The sequence below is a fragment of the Dendrobates tinctorius genome, unplaced genomic scaffold, assembly GCF_039654945.1.
Source record: "Dendrobates tinctorius isolate UK_male_01 unplaced genomic scaffold, ASM3965494v1 ptg000015l, whole genome shotgun sequence".
Classification (NCBI taxonomy): Eukaryota; Metazoa; Chordata; class Amphibia; order Anura; family Dendrobatidae; genus Dendrobates; species Dendrobates tinctorius.
Genome location: NW_027361683.1, coordinates 25,757,833 through 25,782,779, shown reverse-complemented (window position 1 = coordinate 25,782,779; position 24,947 = coordinate 25,757,833). Strand labels below are relative to the sequence as shown.

The 24,947-nt window shown below is 42.4% G+C and overlaps 1 protein-coding gene across 3 annotated transcripts in view; it reads right to left on the bottom strand.

Annotated features, from left to right (window-relative positions):
* KIAA0319L (KIAA0319 like) overlaps window positions 1-24,947 on the bottom strand; it is a 156,469-nt gene that overhangs the window by 34,468 nt on the left and 97,054 nt on the right. For all 3 annotated transcript variants that reach the window (XM_073563006.1, XM_073562997.1, XM_073563013.1), the window contains 9 exons: window positions 15,499-15,586; window positions 15,319-15,411; window positions 14,751-14,883; window positions 7,567-7,795; window positions 6,562-6,685; window positions 6,339-6,471; window positions 1,801-1,949; window positions 1,350-1,501; window positions 35-173 (listed from right to left, as the gene is read on the bottom strand). In XM_073563006.1, coding sequence (XP_073419107.1) covers window positions 35-173; window positions 1,350-1,501; window positions 1,801-1,949; window positions 6,339-6,471; window positions 6,562-6,685; window positions 7,567-7,795; window positions 14,751-14,883; window positions 15,319-15,411; window positions 15,499-15,586 — 1,240 coding nt within the window. The remainder of the gene's footprint in view (window positions 1-34; window positions 174-1,349; window positions 1,502-1,800; window positions 1,950-6,338; window positions 6,472-6,561; window positions 6,686-7,566; window positions 7,796-14,750; window positions 14,884-15,318; window positions 15,412-15,498; window positions 15,587-24,947) is intronic.

Here is a 24,947-nt window from a genome sequence, read left to right as displayed (position 1 = left end):
TATAAATAATGATTAGTCTAAGGACATCCCTCACCTGGCTTCACTTCTACAGTAGTCCTGTCATTATCACTCTCTCCTTTGGCATCAGTCACCTTTAAGTGAAAAGTGTAGGTTCCTTCGACAAGGTTAGATAGAAACAGGATTGAATGGTGATCAGAGTTATTCAACACTTCCTGCAAGAAAAACAAACTGCTGTGAGCCTTAATGACTGCCACATCATCCAATGATCGGTCATCTTTTCCACTCTGTCACCTCACAATGTAATGCCTCACTTAAGATGGAAGACCGGTCAAACAGTGGTGGCCAAACACTTCTAAGTGTGATTTACAAGTTGACAAACATACTGCAGCGTTTTAGACATTACATAGAAATGTAAATAATTTGCTTTCATACACTCACTTAAAATGTGCTATATGAGATGACGATGCTGGGTATATATACTATGGAGCTGAATGATTTCTCTTAGAGTGTCCCTAAGAGGAAAATCTAAATCTCTTTATCTTGTTCATTTACATTTATTTTTATTAGTGATAAGCGAACATGCTCGGATAAGATGCTTGTGTTTTAGCTGAGTGTCTTCAGTGTGCTCGAAGAATATGTTCGAGTTCCCGTGGCCACATGTCTCACGGATGTTTGACAGCCACAACAGATGCAGGGAAAACAAGTTATCACCTATCGGCAGGATAGGTGATAACTAGTGATGACGGTATGTGCTTGGATGAGGTGTCAACAAAGTGACGCTGGTGTGCTCGAAGAATATGTTTGCGTTCCCGTGGCTCCATGTCTAGCGGATGTTTGCCAGCCACAACAGATGCAGGGAAAACAAGTTATCACCTATCGGCAGGATAGGTGATGACTAGTGATGAGGGAATGTGCTTGGATAAGGTGTCAACAAAGTGACGCCGGTGTGCTTGAAAAATATATTTAAGTCCCCGCACCTGCATATCTTATGGTTATGCAATCAATGCATGTGTTGCGGCTGTCGAACAGCTGCGAAACATGCAGGAGCAGGGACTCGAACATATTTTTCGAGAACGCTGATGACACTCGGTTAGCACACCTTATCCAATCATGTTCGCTCATCACTAATTTTTATGTGTATGTAACATTTGTAGCAAACCTGTCCATAAAATGCAGATGTCCCCTTTTCAAGCCTTACCTGACTCACTATGGATAACAACACAGATTTTTCTTGTCTCTTCACAGGTAATCAATAAATTACTTAGTGGTGTTTTGCTGCATTATACAGACAGCACCTTTACGCTCAATGTTTACATCTACTGAAATATTATTCTATCAATTACACTAAATCTCATTATTCTAGTAAACTCATGATTGGTTTGGCTCACCCCCGCTGCTGGGCTGCTTTCGTCTCGCTGCCACTGGAAGCTCATAATGCCCTTATCATCTGTAGATTTCGAGCCATCCAGTTCTGCGGTGCTGGTTGGCAATGTAATGACGACATTTCCTGAAATCTTTGCCACAGGTGGTTTATTAATCTCTGAAAAACATAATGTGTTAATAAATAATAATCATAATAATGTACAAACACATATATTCTGCTAATACGTGTCCATAGTCACTGCATGTAGATGGTGGACTTAAATGGCTTCTACAATTTCAGAAAATTGGTCTAGTTTTTACTAAATTTATGAGCACCCTTGTCCCTGACATTGTAGCTCAGGTTTGTTCAAGTGGCTAGAGATAAGATACAGATACTAAATATAGGAGTGGCACTGTACAGACCATTTTTCTTATCTCGCGCAACCCCTTTACCCCAAGTTAGGACACTACACTCACCTTCCTTCACAATGACACTGACTACAGCCATATTTTGCAAGCCTCGCTCATCTGTAACAGTCAGTGTAAACTCATACTTTCCAACCTGTAGACCAGTCACTGTGGCAATGCTACTGTTAGAATTTTCAATTTTTACTCCTGCTGGCCCCCTAAATAAAAAAAGATACTTGTTAGTCAACCAGTTCAAGACTTGTTAATCACCAGGCATGTTTTTATAAACAATAAGTCAACTTTCCATTTGAAATAATTCTGTCTAGCATGGAAAGTTTTGATGCTTTGCAAATCACCTTATTATTTTTTTATTTATTTATCTCGCTTATATATTCAGTGCCATTAATTCCGCAGCGCTACTTAGACATTATCATCACTGTCTCTATTGGGACTCAATCTATATTCACTTGGAATGTGGGATTAAACTGAAGGACCCAGAAAAAAACCCACGCAAACATGGGTGGAACATACAAACTCCTGGTAGATGTTGTCCTTGAGATTTGAACCCAGGGCCTCAGTGCAGCAAGGATCCAGGTAATCACTTAAATTCAATTGTTTTACAGGAATATCAACCCCCTGCTTTTCCCCAGTCTATTTACCTGGCTTCAGCTGCACTGATATCAGAACGTACTCATGTGGAGTACTGATGCTGGCAGTGAAAGTGTCAGCACCCGCCTCCTCCTCTGTGTGCCCTGCTTGACTCCAGAGCTAGGGAGACACAGGTGCTGACCCTCCCACTGCCAGCATCTGTACTCCAAATGAGTACGTTCCGATATCAGTGCAGCTGAAGACAGTCAAATAGACTGGGGAGAAGCATTGGTTTGGATGCCCCCTACATGCTTTTTTTTTTTTTTTTTTTAGAATGAATGAAATCAAATCCTCTAATAAAGTGATTTGAAAAGTTTCATAACTTTCCAGGCTGGAAAAAAATATTTTAAAAATATAGCAAAATTTAGAATGAAAGTTTAGTTACTCTTTAAATACATATAGATTTGAAGAATATGACATTTTTCTCATTCAAATGAGTTATGTGTCCTTTCTGTGATACGTGAGGTTTTTTATTTCAGCAGCAACTTTAATATTCATTTTTTGTGATGAAGGAAAAAAAAAAACGTGTTGTTCTCACACTTTTTAATGGCACAACGTGCCACTAAAATGCAACCTTAAGTCCTTACCTTATGTTTTATAGTAATTATTTTCACAAAACGTGTATCGCTTTGGGTTTTTAGTGGTGGGGCTTTAACTATAGTTTGTGCTAGTGGAGGCCTTGCTTTTAATCCTTTGTAGGCATTTATAGCACATTTGTATATTTAAAGGGGTTTTTCCAAGAACAAAATTTAATTTTAAATTCATAAATTTTATAATAATGATAAGTTCCACATTTGGATGTGTTTTAAAAAAATGTTACTGTGCTGAGATAATCTTATAAATGTGTCCCTGCTGTGTACTGTGTAATGGCCGTGTCTGACCGTACAGGAACATGGTCTGATCATACCACAGCTCCTGGGCAGGGGAGGAGGCAAAAGAGAGGATACATACAGGACAATACAGGATCACAGCTGATTGTTTAAAAACAGGCAAGGAAATGCTTTACCTCGCAAAAAACAATGGTTTACTTCAAAGAAAGAATCATCTGTGATCCCCTACTGCAGTGTCTCTACACTTTTTTCTCCCCTTCTGCCCAGGGGCTGTGATATGATCATACTGTGTTCCTGTACAATCAGACCTGGCCATTACACAGTACACAGCAGGGACACATGTATAAGATTATCCAAGTACAGGAACATGTTTTAGTAAAACATCAAATTTTGGAAATTATTATTATTCGAAGATCTATTGATTAAAATTACCTTTTGTTTTGTTGGAAAACTCCAAGTCCAAGTTGGAGTTTTCATAAGGGTGTACTTCTTCTCCCTCTATGATGCTGACCAATCATAAGATGGCAGCAATACTTAATGGGAATAAGAACACACCTCCATCATAGCTTAGGCTGGGTTCATACTGCGTTATGGCAGTCCGTTAGACGGACTGCGTTACACCGCGGCATAACGTGGTGTAATGCAGTTCGTTAACGCTGCCATTAACCCCTATTATCGGGTGCATCGCTAACGCATGCCATGATCGGCATGCGCTAGTGATGTGCCGTCATTCAGTGACGGAACCTCGGACGCGGGCTGCAGCGTCTGAGGCTCCGTCACCGTTAGCGCTGATGAAGCATCTGCGCTAGCGGTATAGCATAACGTGATCGCTATACATTGAAAGGGCTGCCTTATCACAGTATGAACCTGGCCTTACAGTAGATTTCTCAGTGTGTGAAATGATACAGCCCTGTTCTCCTAGTGTAACCTTTGGGATGAGTTAGTGTGGAGGGAGAAGCAGTGCAGAGGAGTTTGCCTATATCACATTAAAAACCCTTCGATCAGCTCTTCCTCGCATAGAATCGCCACCTCTGTTGTACTGTAGCCTGGGTATTTGGAGCTCAAAGTGTCAGCATCACACTTATGTGTGTTGTGCTCATCTTGTAATCTCTCTGCAGTGAGATAAGAGCAGGGTCTCATTACATCTCACACACAAGCCCAGAAGAGGCAGGTTCCTCCTGCATGAGATGTAATGACGGACTTGCAAAGTGAGTAAGGGTACCGTTACACTTAGCGATGCACCAGCGATCCCGACAACAATATGGATCGCTGGTGCATCGCTAAGTGGTCGCTAGTGAGCTGCCACACAGGCAGATCTTACCAGCGGCATAGCAGGGGTCGGGGGTCGCTACTTACCTGTCAGACACGGCGATCCTGACGTCCTCCCGCCCGCGTCCACGCGTCGCTCGTCGGCTCCACAGGAAGCCCAGCAGGAAGTGCCCGATGAGAAATTGTCCAGGACGTTCTCGCGCGACCAGCGATGAGCAGCGGGGGAGCCGGTCGGAGGCAAGAATCACACATAGCAATATCGCTAGCAATATCGCTGCTACGTCACAAAATCGGTGACGTTACAGCGATATTGCTAGCGATATCGCTATGTGTAATGGGGGCTTAAAAGTTGCTTGAGCACAGCAGACATTCATGCGATTAGCTCTGTTGCCCCCTCCCCCACATGTACCTTATCTGTGGTGTTAGTCATCTGCGCTTTCTAATCATGCAGAAGGTTAAGGGCCCGTTACATTAAGCGACATCGCTAGCAATATCGCTATAACGTCACTGGTTTTGTGACGCAGCAGCGATATTGCTAGCGATATCGCTATGTGTGATACTTACCCCCAACCGGCTCCCCTGCTGATTATTGCTGATCACGCGAGAACGTCCTGGGCCGTTTCTCGTCGGCCACTTCCTGCTGGGCGACGAGCGTTGCGTGGACGCGGGCGGGAGGACGTCTTCATCGCCTCGTCTGACAGGTAAGTAGCGACCCCCGACCGCTGCTATGTCGCTGGTGAGATCTGCCTGTTTGGCAAATCACTAGCGACCACTTAGCGATGCACCAGCAATCCTGACCGGGTCATATCGTGGTCGGGATCGCTGGTGCATCGCTAAGTGTAACGGTACCCTTAGACCAGGATAGCAGGTCTGTATCATCATATCTCACACACTGAGAAATCTGCTCTAAGCTATGGTGAGACTGTTTTCCTCTTACCATTGAGCGTTAGGCCGGTGTCACATTGCGTTATGGCAGTCCGTTAGACGGACTGTGTTACAACGCGGCATAACGCGGTGTAACGCAGTCCATTAACGCTCCATTGACCCCCATTGTTGGGCGCATCACGACGCATGCCGTACAGCAGCATGCGTTCGCGATGTACCGTCATTCAGCGATGGAGCCTCGGACACGGGCTGCAGCATCTGAGGCTCTGTCACCGCTATGCGTTGAATGGCTGGGTTAACGCAATGTGAACCTGGCCTTACTGCTGGTTTATGATCAGTCAGCATTATGCATCATACAGGGAAAAGATGAGCATGCCCCAGTCAAAACTGTCTGGTAACAACCACTTGGATTGAAAAAAAAAAAAGTTATGTTATGAGGCGTCTAATACTTTGATTGCAAATATCTCTGTTACGGAGAGGCAAAATAAAGAAAAAAATGTTTTATTCCACTCTGCAGCCACTGTTACAACCTGTCCGGAGTCCAGTTCAACCTGAAAATTTTTGAATGGTGAAAGGACTGTGCCCCAAAAAGGTGTTCAGAAACTTCCAGGGCACATTACTTTCTTCTTGATTTCCGCTGTAACTGGGGTAGACATATTAGCCCGAGTTACAGGGGACATATATTCTCATGGCCTACAGTATAGACCTAATAGATAATGTTAACAGCCAGCAGCTACTCCAGCAACCAGGAGAGAAAGCAATCACCATCTGTACATATGGACCATGGTATTCACTGTGATTGTCCAAGTTGTCTGTAACTATATATATATATATATATAATAAACCCACAAAATATGTTTCTGCCTCTTCTTACATGGCTGTATACTATAGTATACAATGCTGAGCAAAATTGTCTGGTCATTAAGAACTCTCAAAGTCAAAGTTTTGTTCACTGTAGGAATTGTAAATACGCACCGAGTTTTGTCCCAAAGATAAGTGACAATCTTCTGATCATCTGTACTTCGGCTGCCATCCAGAGTTGTACTGTCTACAGGCAGAGTGAGCTCCTTGTCTGGTCCAGCATCAGCTTCTGGAGGCTTGTTGTTTTCTGAAACATTTGAGGTTTGCAATTATGACAATTCATATGATGATAACTCATATTAACCCCTTCAAACTAAAATCATCATATGCATCTTACCAGGTTGGACAATTACGGTCACCTCACTTGTAGACTGCTGTCCGGCAGAGTCTGTCACAGTGAGCTGAAAAGTGTAATCCCCTTCTTGCAGTTCTGACAGCTGGAGAGTTGATGTTCTGACACCCTACATGGTGGAAAAAAATGTATGATAGGAGGGTCCCAACGGTGGGGTATCGGTACAGTACTGTCCCCGTTATCCAATCCAAAGGATTTGGTGGCTGACAGTTTAACATTTGTGTGTCTCTCATCACTAACAAATATCAGATATTCGGTACGTGTCCTGTAGATTCTACAGAAAGACCCTAAATAGCATTGAACATCTTTATACTTTAGATAATAAACATGTTCAAAATACATCCAATACTCAGTGTCAAGTGCAGTATCTTCCACAAATAATAAGGAGAAATATAATCATTATGTCAGATGAAATTAAAATCTGAAATCATGTGTGTGCAACGTTAAAGGGGTTGTCCACTATCTGGAAAACCCCTTCTAATTCATGTTTGGCCCCAGTCAAATAAAAACCCTTACACTCACCTCCCGTGCCAGCGCCATTCCAGTGGTATCGGCACTCGCGATCCATGGGCTCTCAACGCAGGCATCATTGTCCCCACCTTCAGACATATAGATCATCATAAGGAAGCCAGGGCTGCAGATGCTGTCTGACTTCCTCTTGAAAATTGATTTGTCCGAATTCAAGGACAGAGACCCCAGATTGGGCATAGGGCTCGTGTCATATCAGCATGAGAGCCACCGCAAGTGCTGATACCACTGGAATGGCGCCGGCACGGGGTGTAAGTACAAATGTTACAATTTTAACAGGCCAAACATGGGGAAAGAGAAGGGGTTTTACTAGTAGTGGACAAACATTATAATAGTTTGCTTTTTCTATTATTTACGTTTGTCTATGATGGCCTAATTGTCATGTATATCTTTTTGGCAATCATATGACAGACAAATGACCCTATTTCTCATGGTATAAGCTACATAGGGGTTCAATCTCACCTGCATCTCCATAACTTTCCCTTTGCTGTTGGGACTCAAAGACCACTCATAGCTGACAATACCATGATCGTCTGTGCTCAGATTCCCATACAAGACTATGGCATTTTTGGGCAGTGTAATAACTTGGTTGGCTCCTGCATTTGCCCCTGGGGGATAATCAACAGCTTTGTTCACTGTCAAGTTGGCTATTGTAGAATTTTTTGCCCCATCAGAGTCTTTGACAGTCAACCTGCAGATTCAAACAAAGAAAAGGAAAGTGCATGCAGAATAAGCATGAGAGTCAATTCTCAGCATGAGCATCATTACCTTTATGGGATTTTAAATGTATTAGAATCTCATAATAATTTTGCACACCGTGTATATTGCATGTCTTTGCTGTGCATAGCCTATAATGAACACTTCTGCCGTAGTATAATTGAACTTTATCATCACACATAGTGAGACTATATTATAAAGCAATAAGTGATAATGGTGATGAAAAAAATTAATAGGATTATTCATTTGTTGTCATTCACACAAAACAGTATGAATCAAGAACTATTATTAATTAACCCCTTAGTGACAGAGCCAATTTGGTACTTAATGACCAAGCCAATTTTTACAATTCTAACATCTGTCTCTTTATGAGGTTACATCTCTGGAAGGCTTCAATGGATCGCAATGATTCTGAGACTGTTTTTTCGTGACATATTGTACTTAACCCCTTCACCCCCAAGGGTGGTTTGCACGTTCATGACCGGGCCAATTTTTACAATTCTGACCACTGTACCGTTATGAGGTCATAACTCTGAAACGCTTCCATGGATACCGGTGATTCTGACATTGTTTTCTCGTGACATATTGTACTTCATGTTAGTGGTAAATTTTCATTCAAATAACTTGCGTTTATTTGTGAAAAAAACGGAAATTTGGCGAAAATTTTGAAAATTTCGCAATTTTCCAACTTTGAATTTTTATGCCCTTAAATCACAGAGATACAGCACACAAAAAACTTGATAACTAACATTTCCCACATGTTTACTTTACATCAGCACAATTTTGGAACCAAAATTTTTTTTTGTTAGGAAGTTATAAGGGTTAAAAGTTGACCAGCGATTTCTCATTTTTACAACACCATTTTATTTTTAGGACCACATCACATTTGAAGCCACTTTGAGGGGTCTATGATAGAAAATACCCAAAAGTGACACCATTCTAAAAACTGCACCCCTTAAGGTGCTCAAAACCACATTCAAGAAGTTTATTAACCCTTTAGGTGCGTCACAGGAATTTTTTTGAATATTTAAAAAAAAATGAACATCTAACTTTTTTTCACAAAAAAAATACTAAAGGTTCAATTTTTTTTATTTTACCAAGGGTAACAGGAGAAATTGGACTGCAAAAGTTATTGTGCAATTTGTCCTGAGTACGCTGATACCTGATTTGTGGGGGGGGGGGAACGACTGTTTCGGCGCATGGCAGAGCTCAGAATGGAAGGAGCGCCGTTTGACTTTTTCAATGCAAACTTGGCTGGAATTCAGATCGGACGCCATGTCACGTTTGGAGAGTCCCTGATGTACCTAAACAGTGGAAACCCCCTACAAGTGACCCCATTCTGGAAACTAGACCCCCCAAGGAACTTATCGAGATATGTGGTGAGAACTTTGAACCCACAAGGGCTTTACAGAAGTTTATAACGTACAGCGGTACAATTAAAAAATCATATTTTTTCCACAAAAATGATCTTTTCACCCCAATTTTTATTTTCCCAAGGGTAACAGGACCCTAAAAGTTATTGTGCAATTTGTCCTGAGTATGCTGATACCCCACATGTGGGGGTAAACCACTATTTGGGCGCATGGCAGAGCTCGGAAGGGAAGCAGCGCCATTTGACGTTTTTGGCTGGAATTGAGAACGGACATCATGTCGCGATTGGAAAACCCCTGATGTACCAAAACAGTGGAAACCCCCCACAAATGACACCATTTTGGAAACTGGACCCCCTAAGGAACTTATCTAGATGTGTGGTGAGCACTTTGAACCCCCCAGTGCTTCACAGAAGTTTATAACGCCCGGGCGTGAAAATAAAAAATTCGTATTTTTTCCACAAACATGATCTTTTAGTCACCATTTTTTTTATTTTCCCAAGGGTAACAGGAGAAATTGGACCCCAAAAGTTGTTGTCCAATTTGTCCTGAGTACGCTGACACCCCATAAGTGGGAGAAAACTACTGTATGGACACACGTCAGGGCTCGGAAGGGAAGTAGTGACGTTTTGGAATGCAGACTTTGATGGAATGGTCTGCGGGTGTCATGTTGCCTTTGGAGAGCCCCTAATGTACCTAAACAGTGGAAACACCCACAAATGACCCCATTTTGGAAACGAGAACCCCTAAGGAACTTATCTAGATGTGTGGTGAGCACTTTGAACCCCCAAGGGCTTCACAGAAGTTTATAATGCCCGGGCATGAAAATAAAAAAATCGTATTTTTTCCACAAACATGATATTTTTGCCCCCAATTTTTTATTTTCCTAAGGGTAACAGGAGAAATTGGACCCCAAAAATTGTTTTGCAATTTGTCCTGAGTAGGCTGATACCCTACATGTGGGGGTAAAACACTGTTTGGGCGCATGGCAGAGCTTGGAAGGGAAGGAGCACCATATGACTTTTTCAACTCAGAATTGGCTGGAATTGAGATCAGACGCAATGTTGCATTTGGAGAGCCCCTGATGTGCCCAAACAGTGGAAACCCCAAATTCTAACTCCAACCCGAACCCCAACATACCCCTAACCCTAGCCCTAACCCAAGCCCTAACCCTAGCCCTAATGGAAAAATGGAAATAAATACATTTTTTTAATTTTATTATTTTTCCCTAACTAAGGGGGTGATAACGGGGGGTTTGATTTACTATTTATGGCGCTTTTTATGTTTGGCGGCTGTCGCACGCTAAAAGACGCTTTTTATTGTAAAAATAGTTTTTGCATCACCACATATTGAGAGCTATAATTTTTCCGTATTTTGACCCACCGAGTCATGTGAGGTCTTATTTTTTGCGGGACGAGTTGACGTTTTTATTGGTACCATTTTCGGGCACGTGACATTTTTTGATCGCTTTTTATTCCAATTTTTGGGACGCAGAATGAACAAAAACCAGCGTTTCATGAATTTCTTTTGGGGGAGTGCGTTTACACCGTTCCGCGTGCGGTAAAATTGATAAAGCGGTTTTATTCTTTGGGTCAGTACGGTTACAGCGATACCTCATTTAGGTCGTTTTTTTGGTTTTATGCAATGAAAACTATTTTATATAAAAAATAATTATTTTTGCATCGCTTTATTCTGCGAGCTATAACTTTTTTATTTTTTCGCTGATGATGCTGTTTGGTGGCTCGTTTTTTGCAGGACAAGATAATGTTTTCAGCGGTACCATGGATATTTATATGCGTCTTTTTGATCGCGCGTTATTACACTTTTTGTTTGGCGGTATGATAATAAATTATTTTTTGCTTCGTTTTTTATTTTTAGTTTTTAAGGGGTTCGCTAAAGGGGTTAACTAATGGGACAGTTTTATAGGGCGGGTCGTTACGGACGCGGCGATACCTAATATGTGTACTTTTATTGTTTTGTTTTGTTTTTTATTTTCAAAAAATGAATTTATTGGGGAATATTTTTTTTTTTTTTTTTACTAATTTATTTGGCGATTTTTTTAAAATTATTTTTACACTTTTTTTAATTTTTTTTTTACTTTATTACATAGTCCCAGGTGGGACATCACTGTCCTGTGACAGATCGCTGATCTGTCACATCACAGATCACTGTGACAGATCAGCAATCTGTCACAGGCATTGAAGACGACTTCCTCTTGCCTGCGCTTTGCAGGCACTGAGGAAGCCAGCTTCCTGCAGGCCCCCGTCTCCATCTTGGATTCGGGGGCCTGGAGGAAAGGAGTCCCCGCAGCAGCGCTGCACATTGCGCTGCCGTGGGGGGCTCAGGGAAGCAAGGAGGGAGCCCCCTCCCTGCCGATGCTTCCCTTTAACTCCCGGTACACCGCGATCATGTTTGATCGCGGTGTGCAAGGGGTTAACGTGTCGGGGGCGGTCCGTGACCGCCCCTGACACATTGTGCCGGGTGTCAGCTGTGATAATCAGCTGACACCCGGCCGCAATCAGCAGCGCTCACCACGTGGATCGCGGTAGACGTACTATCCCGTCCATGGGCATAGGGGCCCGGGGCCCATGGACGGGATAGTACGTCGGATGTCAGGAAGGGGTTAATGTTAGCGGTAAAATTTCTTCGATATGATTTGCGTTTATTTATGAAAAAAATAAAATTTGGCAGAAATTTAGAAAATTTTGCAATTTTCCAACTTGTAGTTTTTGCACCCTTAAATCAGAGTCATATCGCACAAAATAGTTAATAAATAACATTTTCCACGTCTACTTCACATCAGCACAATTTTTGAAACTTTTTTTTTTGTTAGGACGTTATAAGGGTTAAAAGTTGACAATTTCTCATTTTTCCAACAAAATTTACAAAACCATCTTCTTTAGGGACCACTTTACATTTGAAGTGAGTTTGGGGGTCAATTAACAGAAAATACCCAAAAGTGACACCATTCTAAAAACTGCACCCCTCAAGGTGCGCAAAACCACATATCCAAGCAGGTTAGTAACCCTTCAGGTGCTTCAAGAGAACTAAAGCAATGTAAAAGGAAAAAAAATGAACATTTAACTTTTTTCACAAAATTTACTTTGGAACCAAACTTTTTTATTTTCACATGGGTAACAAGAGAAAACGGACCACAAAATTTGTTGTGAAATTTCTCCTGAGTATGCCGATATGCCGTATGGGGGGAAAAGCTACTGTTTGGGCGTATGGCAGGGCTCTGGAGGGAGGGAGCACCGTTTGAATTTTTCAACGCAACATTGACTGGAATTAATGGCGGGTGCTATGTTGCGTTTGGAGACCTCCTGATGTGCCTAAACAGTGGAAACCCCCCAATTCTAATTTCAACCCTAACACAGCCCCCTAACCATAGTTCCAACCTTAACAATAACCCCAACACCACCCTAATCCCAACCCCTAGCCCCAACCCTAGCTCAAACCCTAGCTCTAACCCTCTGGTAGCCAAGACCCCGGAGATTTTCCAATGCTGGGGGTGCTACAATCTTATTTCTCAGCGCCATTAAAAAGCGGTGCTGAGGAATAAGTACCCTGAACTGCCGCTGTTAAAAGGCGCATCGGCGGTCATCAAGGGGTTAACTGTGAATTACCGTATTTTACGGATTATAAGGCGTACCTTTTTCCCCCAAAATTTGAGGGGAACTGGGGGTGTGTCTTATAATGCGTATATATCTTACCAGTACTGTTGCTGCAGGCTGGGATTAGGGGGTGCCTGGCGGTGCTGCTGGGGTCTCCAGCGGTGCTGCTGGGGTCTCTGCTGACATTTTGGATTTCAAAAACTGACCGTCACATCAAAGCATAAGCATAGTGTGAACAGGTGCTTAACCTAGAGTCACCAACTCATATACATTCAAACAAAAAAGGAAGCACTCTGTGGAGCCATAACATGCAAACATGAAATATGAGAAATGAATTGCATTACTGCATTGGAAGTATGAAAAATTGAGAAAGTTTAGCGCATAAAATGGCCAATTTTATGTGTATCTGGAAGCCACAGTAAGGCATTTCTCGTTTTCCAGGACCCTATCTATGCCAATCCTCACTTAGATTGGATTGGCATAGATAGGGTCCTGGAAAACGAGAAATGCCTTACCGTGGCTTCCAGGTACACATAAAATTGGCCATTTTATGCGCTAAACTTTCTCAATTTTTCATACTTCCAATGCAGTAATGCAATTCATTTCTCATATTTCATGTTTGCATGTTATGGCGCTACAATGTGCTTCCTTTTTTGTTTGAATCTGATGAGATTTTGTGAAAGGCCGGAGCCCCCGCAGTTCTGTGGTTTCCTGTGCGGTGGACTCCGGGAAAATGGCCGCCGGGGGCGACGCATGCGCAGATGGAGATCTCGGCATCAAGATCTCAACAGATGAGATTTCAGAACTGAAATAAGAGGCATGGATTATTAGAAACACCACAATTTTATTAAAAAAAAAAAATTATTTTCCTCCTCAAAATTTGGGGTGCATCTTATAATCCAGAGCGTCTTATAATCCGAAAAATACGGTAATCAAATTACAGTCTTCATACCTAAGGACCTGTTCACATGTTGCATTCTTGCCATTGCCACAGAAAAAAAATGCAGCATTTTGCAATATATAGGCCGGTTTCACATTAGCGCATTTTCAGCGCGCGCACGGCCGGGGGTAGCTCCTCCCCCGATCCGGCTCTCTGCCCGGCGTGCCCGCCCCTTGCTTGTAGCGCCGCCTACTAGCGGACAGCGGCGCCTGCGATCGGCGCACCCTATCTTTAGCATAGGGTGCGCCGATCGTGCGCTAGTTGCGCTTTGACCTGCGCTGCGCACTTTTGACGGTGCGCCGTGCGCGCCAAAATCCGAAAAGTTTGATTTTGGCGCGCACGGCGCACCGTCAAAAGTGCGCAGCGCAGGTCAAAGCGCAACTAGCGCACGGCCTGCGCACGATTGGCGCACCCTATGCTAAAGATAGGGTGCGCCGATCGCAGGCGCCGCTGTCCGCTAGGAGGCGGCGCTACAAGGAAGGGGCGGGCACGCCGGGCAGAGAGCCGGCTCGGGGGCGGAGCTACCCCCGGCCGTGCGCGCGCTGAAAATGCGCTAATGTGAAACCAGCCTAACAAAGTGAATGAAATTTCTGAAATCTCATGAGTAGTCTTATTTTTTACTTTGAAGGTTCCAGCAGATTTGAACCTTCAACGCGTTTTTCAAACTGCAGCATGCCAATGAGTTTTTCACCCCTTCAAATGAATAAAGAAAAAAAAGCAAGTAAAAATGCATCAAAAAGTGAAAATTTTAGGCAGGAATTTTTATGCTAACGCTTTGGTTTTTGAAGCAGAAAAATCATCTATAAATACAAACCATGTGCAGCTAACCTTACAATGACATTTTACTTAATCTACTGTTAATCACATTGCCTAATTGATTTCCCTCTGCCCCGACCTCCAGGTGCCATAATAATGGGCATACCCGGCATGCTATTGTTATGGCTATACGTCTCATGAAGGCTTGCTACAAAAATGTAGTCATATCTCACAATTAAAAAGCCTTACCTAAAAGTATAATTTCCAGGTACAAGATTTGTCAGTTTTAAGATGGCAGTGTCAGCTGTGATTTTCTCCTCTCTTAGAGGACCCTTCAACTCTTCCCAGTGATAACTAACAATTTTCTCATCATCAGTGCTCTCTGTAAAACAAAGCAAGATCAAATTAACCATATGCTTTATCTTTCAGCATGTAATTCCATACAGGGCATGTTTTAACTCCATATGAAAGTATGAATGCCAAAAAATGGTGTGCCGTTTAGGCCTTTGGATATGGGCAGCGTAATGCTGTCGAACTCACTTACTCCTCATTACGGAGCCTTACATGCGGCTCCGGAGACACAACTCAGAATGGGCCGGTGTTCAGCTCTGTCCGCATGGCAGAAGAGTGCAGGAGCTAACTGCTGTTTACCTGCATTAGTCTGGCCCGTAAATCGGACCAAATGAGAGCATGCTGTGAGTTTATCCACGCAGACCACTGAATGCTATGGTATCCTTTAGTTTTTTTGCCATAACATAGCAAGTGCTTATAAACAGACCATTTAGACCAGAAATGAATCGATAAACAGGATACATACGGCTGCCATCAATCACAGTAGACGTGGTAGGCAATGAGATTTCCTGGTAACGAGGGGACACAATTGCTACTGGAGGTTGGTTCACTCGTGGTTCTGTGAGAAGGAGAGTTATATTTAGAGAGAATGATTACATACGTGTTTACAAGTCCTACAGAAGTACTTCTTAAGGGGATGTCTGACCTGGTTTCACTGTGACATTCACAAACCCTTCTCCATGTGCGTTTTCACCATCCACAATGACTTTGAACTCGTACAGACCTGCTGTGAGCTGGTAGAGGAAAGCAATAGTGATAGAATGGAGAAATGAAGCAGACTGTCACAGCCAGCTTATACAAAGCAAAAAGTATAAGACTAAGACTCTTCTGTAATAAAATACACTATTTCACCAGCGAAGCCATAAACAGACGTTTCCTCCCATGGGGTTTTCCCATGAACAAAGTACATTTTAATTATTAGATCTTAGAATAATAATATGCAAATTGCCTGTTCATATTATTTTCCCAGAGGAGCATTGCATGGCGAATAAGTCTCCTTACTTTGACAAGCCACAGCTGGCATGTCACTCTCCGCAAGGAGAAACCTTACTTCTTAGACCCTAGAATAATAATACAACTGGATGTACTCAAAAAATGTTCCTGTCTCAATATAATCTTAAAAATGTGCCCCTGTTTATTGACTGTGTCTGACCATGCTGGACCATAGCCCGATAATAGCACAGCTCCTGGCCAGAGGAGGAAGCAAAAGAGTTTTCACACATTACAGAATGGTAAAACATGTTTGCTGCTTGTTTGTTAACATGTTTTACCTCACAGAAAACAGCATTTGTGATCTGCTGTAATGTCTGTATATTCTACTTTGCTTCTCCTGCCCAGGAGCTGTGGTATGATCCGACCATGTCCCTGCACGGTCAGACACAGCCATTACACAGTACACAGCAGGAACACATTTATAAGATTATCTCAGCACAAGAACATTTTATTTAAACACATCCAATTGTGGAAAGTATTATTATTCCAAGATCTATTGATTAAAATGTACTTTGTTCATGGGAAAACGCCTTTAATAAGCAAAATCTGATCTAGCATATCTGCACATACAACAGGGCAAAGTCTTCCCAACTTACTGTCTAAAAACCTCATGATAACTCTCACCTTTCCCTTACATTGATGCTAAGACACAATCTTCATACCTGACCCACATAGTACTAGACATTACTAGAAATTACTGTCTAACAAATTCCTAATATAATGTATTAGATCTTATTTCACACACAACATTGCAGTTTCTTCTCATGTGCACATGAAAATCATTTATACAGACATATACATACACTTAAAGTCATGGCCAAAATTTTGGGCACCCTTGAAATTGTTCTAGAAAAAATAAAGTTTTTCTCCCATAAAATTATTTATTATTATGACATATTTTGCTATAAACGTTTATTTCCTTTGTGTATTGTAACTACACAAACAAGCAGAGAAAAAAAAGGCAAATTGGACATAATTTCACACAAAACCACAAAAATGGTCCGGACAGGTCAAAACTGTTCGCACCCTGAGCTTAATATTTGGTTGCACACCGTTTGGAATAAATCACTGCAATCAATCGCTTCCTATAACCATCAACAAGCTTCTTACACCTCTCAGTTGGAATTTTGAACCACTCTTCTTTTCCAAACTGCTCCAGGTCTCTCATATATGAAGGGTGCCTTCTCCCAACTGGAATTTTAAGATGTCTCCACAGGTGTTCAATGTGATTTAGATCATTGCTGGCCACTTCAGAACTCTCCAGCACTTTGTTTCCATCCATTTCTGTGTGCTTCCTGAAGTATGGGTGGAGTCATTGTCGTGCTGGAAGACCCCTTACCTAGGATTCAAACCCAGCTTTCTGACACAGGTTACTACATTGCAACCCAAAATCTTTACTAATCTTAAGATTTCATGATGCCTCACACAGTCAAGACACCCAGGGTCAGAGGCAGAAAAGCAACCCCAAAACATCTTTGAACCTCCACTATATTTGACTGTAGGTACTTTGTTCTATTCTTTGTAGACCTCATTCCGTTTTCAGTAAACATTAGAATGATGTGATTCAACAAAAAGCTCTATGTTGATCTCATCTGTTCACAAGAAGCATTGATAGACAGATTTTTGGCTTACTCACATACATTTTGGCATACTGCAGGCTAGCTTTTTTATGTCTCTGTGTCAGCAGTGGGGTCCTCTTGGGTCTCCTGCCATAGTGTTTCATTTAATTCAAAAGTCGACGGATAGTTCACACTGACACTGATACACCCTGAGCCTGGAGGACAGCTTGAATTCCTTTGGAACTTGATTGGGCTGCTTATCCACCATCAGGACTATCCTGTGTTGTAACCTTTCATCAATTATCTCTGCCATCCACATGCAGGGAGTTTAGCTACAGTGCCATGGGTTGTAAACTTCTTTATTATGTTACGTACTGTGTACAAAGGAACATCAATATCTCTGGAGATGGACTTGTAAGCTTGAGATCGTTGATATTGTTCAACAATTTTGGTTCTCAGACAGTTCTCTTCTCTTTCTGTTCTCCATGCTTAGTGTTGCACTCACAGAAACACATTGGAAAGATCGAGTCAACTTCTCCCCTTTCTATCTGGCTTCAGGTGTGGTTTTCACATTACCCACACTTGCTACTTGCGACAGGTGAGTTTGAACAAGCAACAAATGCTTGAAACAAAGTTGCTTACCCACATATTTGGAAAGGTACAAAACAATTTTGTCAGGCCCATTTTGGGTGTTTTTTGTGAAATGATGTCCCATTTGCCTTTCTTTCTCTTTTTTGTATTGTTCCAATACACACATAGGAAACAAACATGCATATAACAAAATGTGTTGCAATCATTTTCTGTGAGAAATATTTCATTTTCTGGAACAATTTGTAGGGTGACAACACTTTCGGCCATGACTGTATATATACAGTGCTCAGCATAAAAAAGCACACCCTGTATGAAAAGTAAGATTTCAATCAATACCTTACTGAACACAAGAACAATTTACCAAACTTTGACAAGACTGAGTTTCATAGAACATTTTTCTAACTTACTAACCGATAACATGAAAGTAAGGTAAAAAATATAACTTTCATTATAAAATCTTCCATTTTACTCAAATCAGTTGATTAAAAAATGAATGCACTCCACAACTAAGACTACTACATCTCCATCCAGCATCCAGGCTCTAAAAGACATAATTCTTAAAGAACGGAAAAAGATATATGTTACAATATATCGCCAACTTGTTCATTCCATGCCTAGAAGACTTGGTACTATCCTTAAAAATCATGGAGGTCATACAAAAATCTAGATGTAGTAGTTTTGATGTGGGGTGTATTTATTTTTGCATCAGCTAATTTTAAAGTAAAAATGAAGCTTTTGTAATAAAAGTTATTAACCTGACTCATGTTGTGGGTTTTAAAAACATTTATATGAAACTCAGTCCTGGCAATTGTTAAAATTTTCAAAATCGTTCTTGTGCTGTGTTTGAGATATTAAACTCTTAAGGGCCTGTCACACTAAGAGATATCGCTAGCAATATCGCTATAACTAGTGACGTTATAGCGATATTGCTAGCGATATCTCTGTGTCTGATACTTACCTACGACCCGCTCCCCCGCTGGTTATCGCTGATCGCGCGAGAACGTTCAGGACTGTTTCTCGTCGTCAGCTTCCTGTGGCGCTTCCTGCTGTGAGGACGAGCGACGCGTAGAGCCGGGCGGGAGGACGCAGGATCGCTTGGTGTGACAGGTAAGTAGCGATCCCCGTCCCCAGCGATGTCGCTAGTGAGATCTGCCTATGTGGCAGCTCACTAGCGACCACTTAGCGATGTACCAGCGATCCTGACCGCGTCATATCGCTGGTCGGGATCGCTGGTACATCGCTAAGTGTGACAGTACCTTTACTTGTCAAAGCACTATCTATAGTAAGGGCGCAGCAGGGATGTCATGGATGGGAGATATGTGTAATCTAGGTGACTAGCCTCTGTGATGTGAAGCCTGGAGAGCAGGCTCCAGCAACATTAGTTTGCTGCAATGTTTTACAGGGGGACCAGATTTCTGGGTCTGGGTTTTAGGAGCAGCTAGAAGAGCTGGGTGGGACGGGCTGTCTCCATATTGCTAACCTAGGCTAAGCAATCCATTTAGTAGGCAGATGCGATGTCTCAGATGTGGTCTGGGAGTTATGTAGAAAGACCTATTGTTGTATGTTGGTCAGATATTGCCTAAGAGTGGAAAGTACTCTAATCCAGAGTACTGGATTGTACTCTGTCTGCAACAAACTTTCCTATATCCATGATCTTTTCATTACTCACAAACTTCCTCACCATCACCAAAATCTGGCTCACCCCCTCTGATACAGCCTCTCATGCTGCACTTTCATATGGTGGATTCCACCTTTCCCACACCCCCCACCCCAGCAGCAAGCATGGTGGAGGAGTTGGTTACCTCCTGTTAGATAACTGCTCCTTCATCCCAATCCCACTTCCACCCTGTCACCCTCCCTTCGTTTGAGGTGCACTCTGTGCGCATCTACTCCCCCTACAAACGGCTGCCATTTACCGCCCCCCAGGGCCAGCCACCACCTTCTTCGACCACTTCACCACCTGGCTACTTCATTTCCTTTCCGTTGACATCCTCACTATCATTTTGGGTGACTTCAACATCCCCATTGACACTACCCACTCTGCTGCCACTAAACTTCTCTCACTTCCTCCTTTGGTTTCAATCAATGCAGCCACTCACAAAGATGGCCACACATTGGACCTCATCTTCACCGGCCGCTGCTCCCTATCTAACCTCTCTACCTCACCTCTCCCTCTTTCCGACCACAACCTACTTACACTCTCTTCCCTCTCCACTGCTTGTCCACAATCCCCACTCCACAAACTTGCACACCCTCGCAGAAATCTTAAACACCTTGATCTACACTCACTGTCTGAATCCCTTCTCCCTCTTACAGACATAAGTTTCTTACACAATGTGGATGCTGCTGCCGCTCTTTATAACACCGCAATAGCTGTAGCTCTGGAATTGGTTGCTCCTCTCACACATGCCAAAGCTTGCAAAATCAGCAGACAACCCTGGCACACCAGCCTGACCAAAGAACTGACACTAGCTACCAGGGTTGCTGACGGGAGATGGAAAAGATTCCTCTCCAACAAGCACTTCATCGCATTCACCAAACAGTCCCGCAATACTTTCAAGGCCACACTCGCTGCAGCAAAACAAACCTACTTCTCATCTCTCATATCCTCCATGTCTCACAACCCTAAAGAGTTATTCAACACTTTCAATTCTCTCCTCCATCCTCCATCCCCAAGCACCCCCTCCCGCTCCACTCATCTCAGCCAAAGACTTTGCCTCATTTTTCAAGCAGAAGATTGATAACATCAGAGACAATTTTGGTCGACAAACCCTAGAGCCCTTCCTCCTAACTGCTCAGCACTCCTTCTCCAAAATCAACTTCTGCACCATTACAGAAGATACTCTCCACTCTACTCTCAATATCACATCTCAACACCTGTGCACTTGACCCGATCCCATCCCACTTCATCCCAAATCTCACCAGTCTTCATTCTAGCCCTAACCCATCTCTTCAACCTATCACTAAAAACTGTTTTCCCTCAAGCTTTAAACATGCCTCAATCACACCTATCCTCAAAAAGCCCTCTTTTGACTCTGTAGCTTAGCTATCGCCCCATATCACTTCTCCCCTATGCCTCAAAACTACTGGATCAACAATTCCATCTTGCACTGTTCTCCCACCTCTCTTCTTGCTCCCTCTTTGACCGCTTACAATCTGGCTTCTGGCCACATCACTCCACTGAAACTGTCCTAACTAAAGTCATCAATGACCTATTAACCACCAAAGCTAAGCAACACTACTCTATCCTCCTCCTCCTGGACCTGTCCTCTGCCTATGACACTGTGAACCTTTCCCTATTACCACAGACCCTCTCATCTTTTGACATCACTGACTTAGCCCTATCTTGGATTTCGTCATACCTAACAGACCGGACAATCCGCATCTCCCAATCGCACACCACCTCCTCACCTCACTCCCTATCTGTTGGAGTCCCGTAAGGTTCAGCCCTAGGGTCCCTTCTCTTCTCCTTTTACACCTTCGGCCTCAGACAGCTCATAGAATCTCACGACTTTCAGTATCACCTCTATGCTGATGACACACAGATCTACATCTCTGGACCAGATATCACCTCCCTACTAACCAGAATCCCACAATGTCCGTCTGCTATTTCATCCTTCTTCTCCGCTAGATTTCTAAAACTTAAAATGGTTAAAACATAAATCATCATCTTTCTCCTATCTCACTCGAGCCCCTCAATGGACCTATTCCTATTCATTAAAGTAAATGGCTGCTCACTCTCCCCAGTCCCACAAGCTCACTGCCTCGGTGTAATCCTTGACACTGATCTCTCCCTCAAACCACATATCCAAGACCTTTCCATTTCCTGCCAACTGCAACTCAAAAATATTTCCCAGATCCGTACATTGCTCAACCAAGAATCTGCAAAAAACCTAGTCATGTTCTCATCATCTCTCGCCTTGACCAATGCAACCTCCTGCTCTGTGGCCTCATCTCTAACACTCTTGCGCCCCTCCAATCTATTCTAAACTCTGCTGCCCAACTAATCCACCTGTCCCCCCACTATTCCCCAGCCTCTCCCCTCTGTCAATCCCTGCACTGGCTCCCCAGTATGCAAAGACTCCAGTTCAAAAGCCTAAACCATGTCATACAAAGCCACCTGTGTCCTCCACACATCTGTGATCTCGTCTCCTGGTACTTACAGTGCCTTGTGGAAGTATTTGGCCCCCTGGGACTTTTCAACCTTTTCCCACATATCATGCTTCAAACAAAGATACCAAATGCAAATTTTTGGTGAAGAATCAACAACAAGTGGAACACAATTGTAAAGTTAATAATAATAATCTTTATTTATATAGCACCAACATATTCCGCAGCACTTTACAGTTTAACAGTTTCAAAACACAAGTCATAAGTAACAACATTAACAATACAATAATTAAAGCAAAATAAGACGACCCTGCTCGTGAGAGCTTACAATCTACAAAGTTGAACAAAATTTATTGGTTATTTTAATTTTTTGTTGAAATTCAAAAACTGAAAAGTGGGGCGTGCAATATTATACGGACCCTTTAACTTAATACTTGCGCCACCTTTTGCTGCGATTACATCTGCAAGTCGCTTGGGGTTTGTCTCTTTCAGTTTTGTACATCGAGAGACTGAAATTCTTGCCCAATCTTCCTTGGCAAACAGCTGAAGCTCAGTGAGGTTTGATGGAGATCGTTTGTGAACAGCAGTTTTCAGCTCTTTCCACAGATTCTCATTTGGATTCAGTTCTGGACTTTGACTTGGCCATTCTAACACCTGGATACGTTTATTTGTGAACCATTCCATTGTAGACTTTACGTTTGGGATCATTGTCTTGTTGGAAGACAAATCTCCGTCCCAGTCTCAGGTCTTTTGCAAACTCCAACAGATTTTCTTCAAGAATGGTCCTGTATTTGGCTCCATCCATCTTCCCATCAATTTTAACCATCTTACCTGTCCCTGCTGAAGAAAAGCAGTCCCAAACCATGATGCTGCCACCACCAAGTTTGACAGTGGGGACGGCGTGTTCAGGGTGATGAGCTATGTTGCCTTTAAGCCAAACATATCATTTGACATTGCTGCCAAAAAGTGTGATTTAGGTTCATCTGACCAGAGCACCTTCTTCCACATGTTTGGTGTGTCTCCCAGGTGGCTTGTTGCAAACTTTAAACGACACTTTTTATGGATATCTTTGAGAAATGGCTTTCTTCTTGCCACTCTTCCATAAAGGCCAGATTTGTGCAGTGTACGACTGATTGTTGTCCTATGGACAGACTGTCCCACCTCAGCTGTAGATCTCTGCAGTTCATCCAGAGTGATCATGGGACTCTTGGCTGCATCTCTGATCAGTCTTCTCCTTGTTTGAAATGAAAGTTTAGAGGGACGGCTGGGTCTTGGCAGATTTGCAGTGCTATGATACTCCTTCCATTTCCATATGATCGCTTGCACAGTGCTCCTTGGGATGTTTAAAGTTTTGGAAATCATTTTGCATCAAAATCCGGCTTTAAACTTCTCCACAACAATATCATGGACCTGCCTGTTGTGTTTCTTGGTCTTCATTATGCTCTCTGTGCTTCAAACAAAACCCGGAGACTATAACAGAGCAGGTGCATTTATACGGAGACTTGATTACACACAGGTGGATTATATTTATCATCATTAGTCATTTAGGACAACATTGGATCATTCAGAGATTCACAATGAACTTCTGGAGTGAGTTTGCTGCACTGAAAGTAAAGGGGCCGAATAATATTGCACACCCCACTTTTCAGTTTTTGATTTGCCACAAAAATTTAAAATAACCAATAAATTTTGTTCAACTTCACAATTGTGTCCCACTTGTTGATTTTTCACCAAAAATTTTCATTTGGTATCTTTATGTTTGAAGCATGATATGTGGGAAAAGGTTGAAAAGTTCCAAGGGGCCGAATACTTTCGCAAGGCACCGTACCTGCACACAACCTCCGATCCTCACAAGATCTCCTTCTCTACTATCATCTTCCCACAATCACATACAAGATTTCTCGTGTGCATCGCCTCCACTCCGGAACTCTCTACCACAACATATAAGACTCTCTCCTACCATGGAAACCTTCAAAAAGAACCTGAAGGCCTAACTCTTCCGACAAGCCTACAACCTGCAGTAACCACCGATCGACCAAGCCACTGCAAGACCAGCTCTTCCCTCACCTACTGTATCCTCACCCATCCCTTGTAAACTGTGAGCCCTCAAGGGCAGGATCCTCTCTCCTCCTGTTCCAGTTGTGACTTGTATTGATTAAGATTACTTGTGAGGAGGGGTATACAGAATAAAAACAAGTACAGTAAAGTGCAATGGAATAAATGGTGCTATAATAATAATAATAATAATAATAATAATAATAATAATAATAATAACAGGTAAGACTGTATCATCTGATTTTTTTTCTTTACTATGCCTCTGTGCCTACAGTGTTTATATACTGCTTACACACACACACATACAGTATATTGAATCCTCTTCAAACATATGTGTATTGGCCTGTTACAATGTATTCAAAACACTTTTTAGAAGTATATTTATGTGTAAAAATTGGATGATTATGGAAAGCCATTAAATGGGTTTTACCACAAACAAAGCACATATTCTTTATTAGATCTTGGAATAATAAGTTGCACAATTGGATGATTAAATAAAATGTTCCTGTGCTGAGATAATCTTATAAATGTGCCCCTGCTGTGTGCTGTGTAATGGCTGTGTCTGACCGTGCAGGAACATGGTCTGATAATTCCACATCTCCTGGGCAGGGGAGTAAGCAAAAGAGTACACAGACAGGGCAGCAAAGCTTCTGGTTTCTGTGAGGTAAAACATGTTAACAAACAAGCAGCAAAAGCTTTACCTCACAGAAAGAATCTGTCACGATCCATTTTTGGATCTGTGTCAGAGTCTGGACCCTCTTATATAAATCTTTTTCCTTTCTGGCCC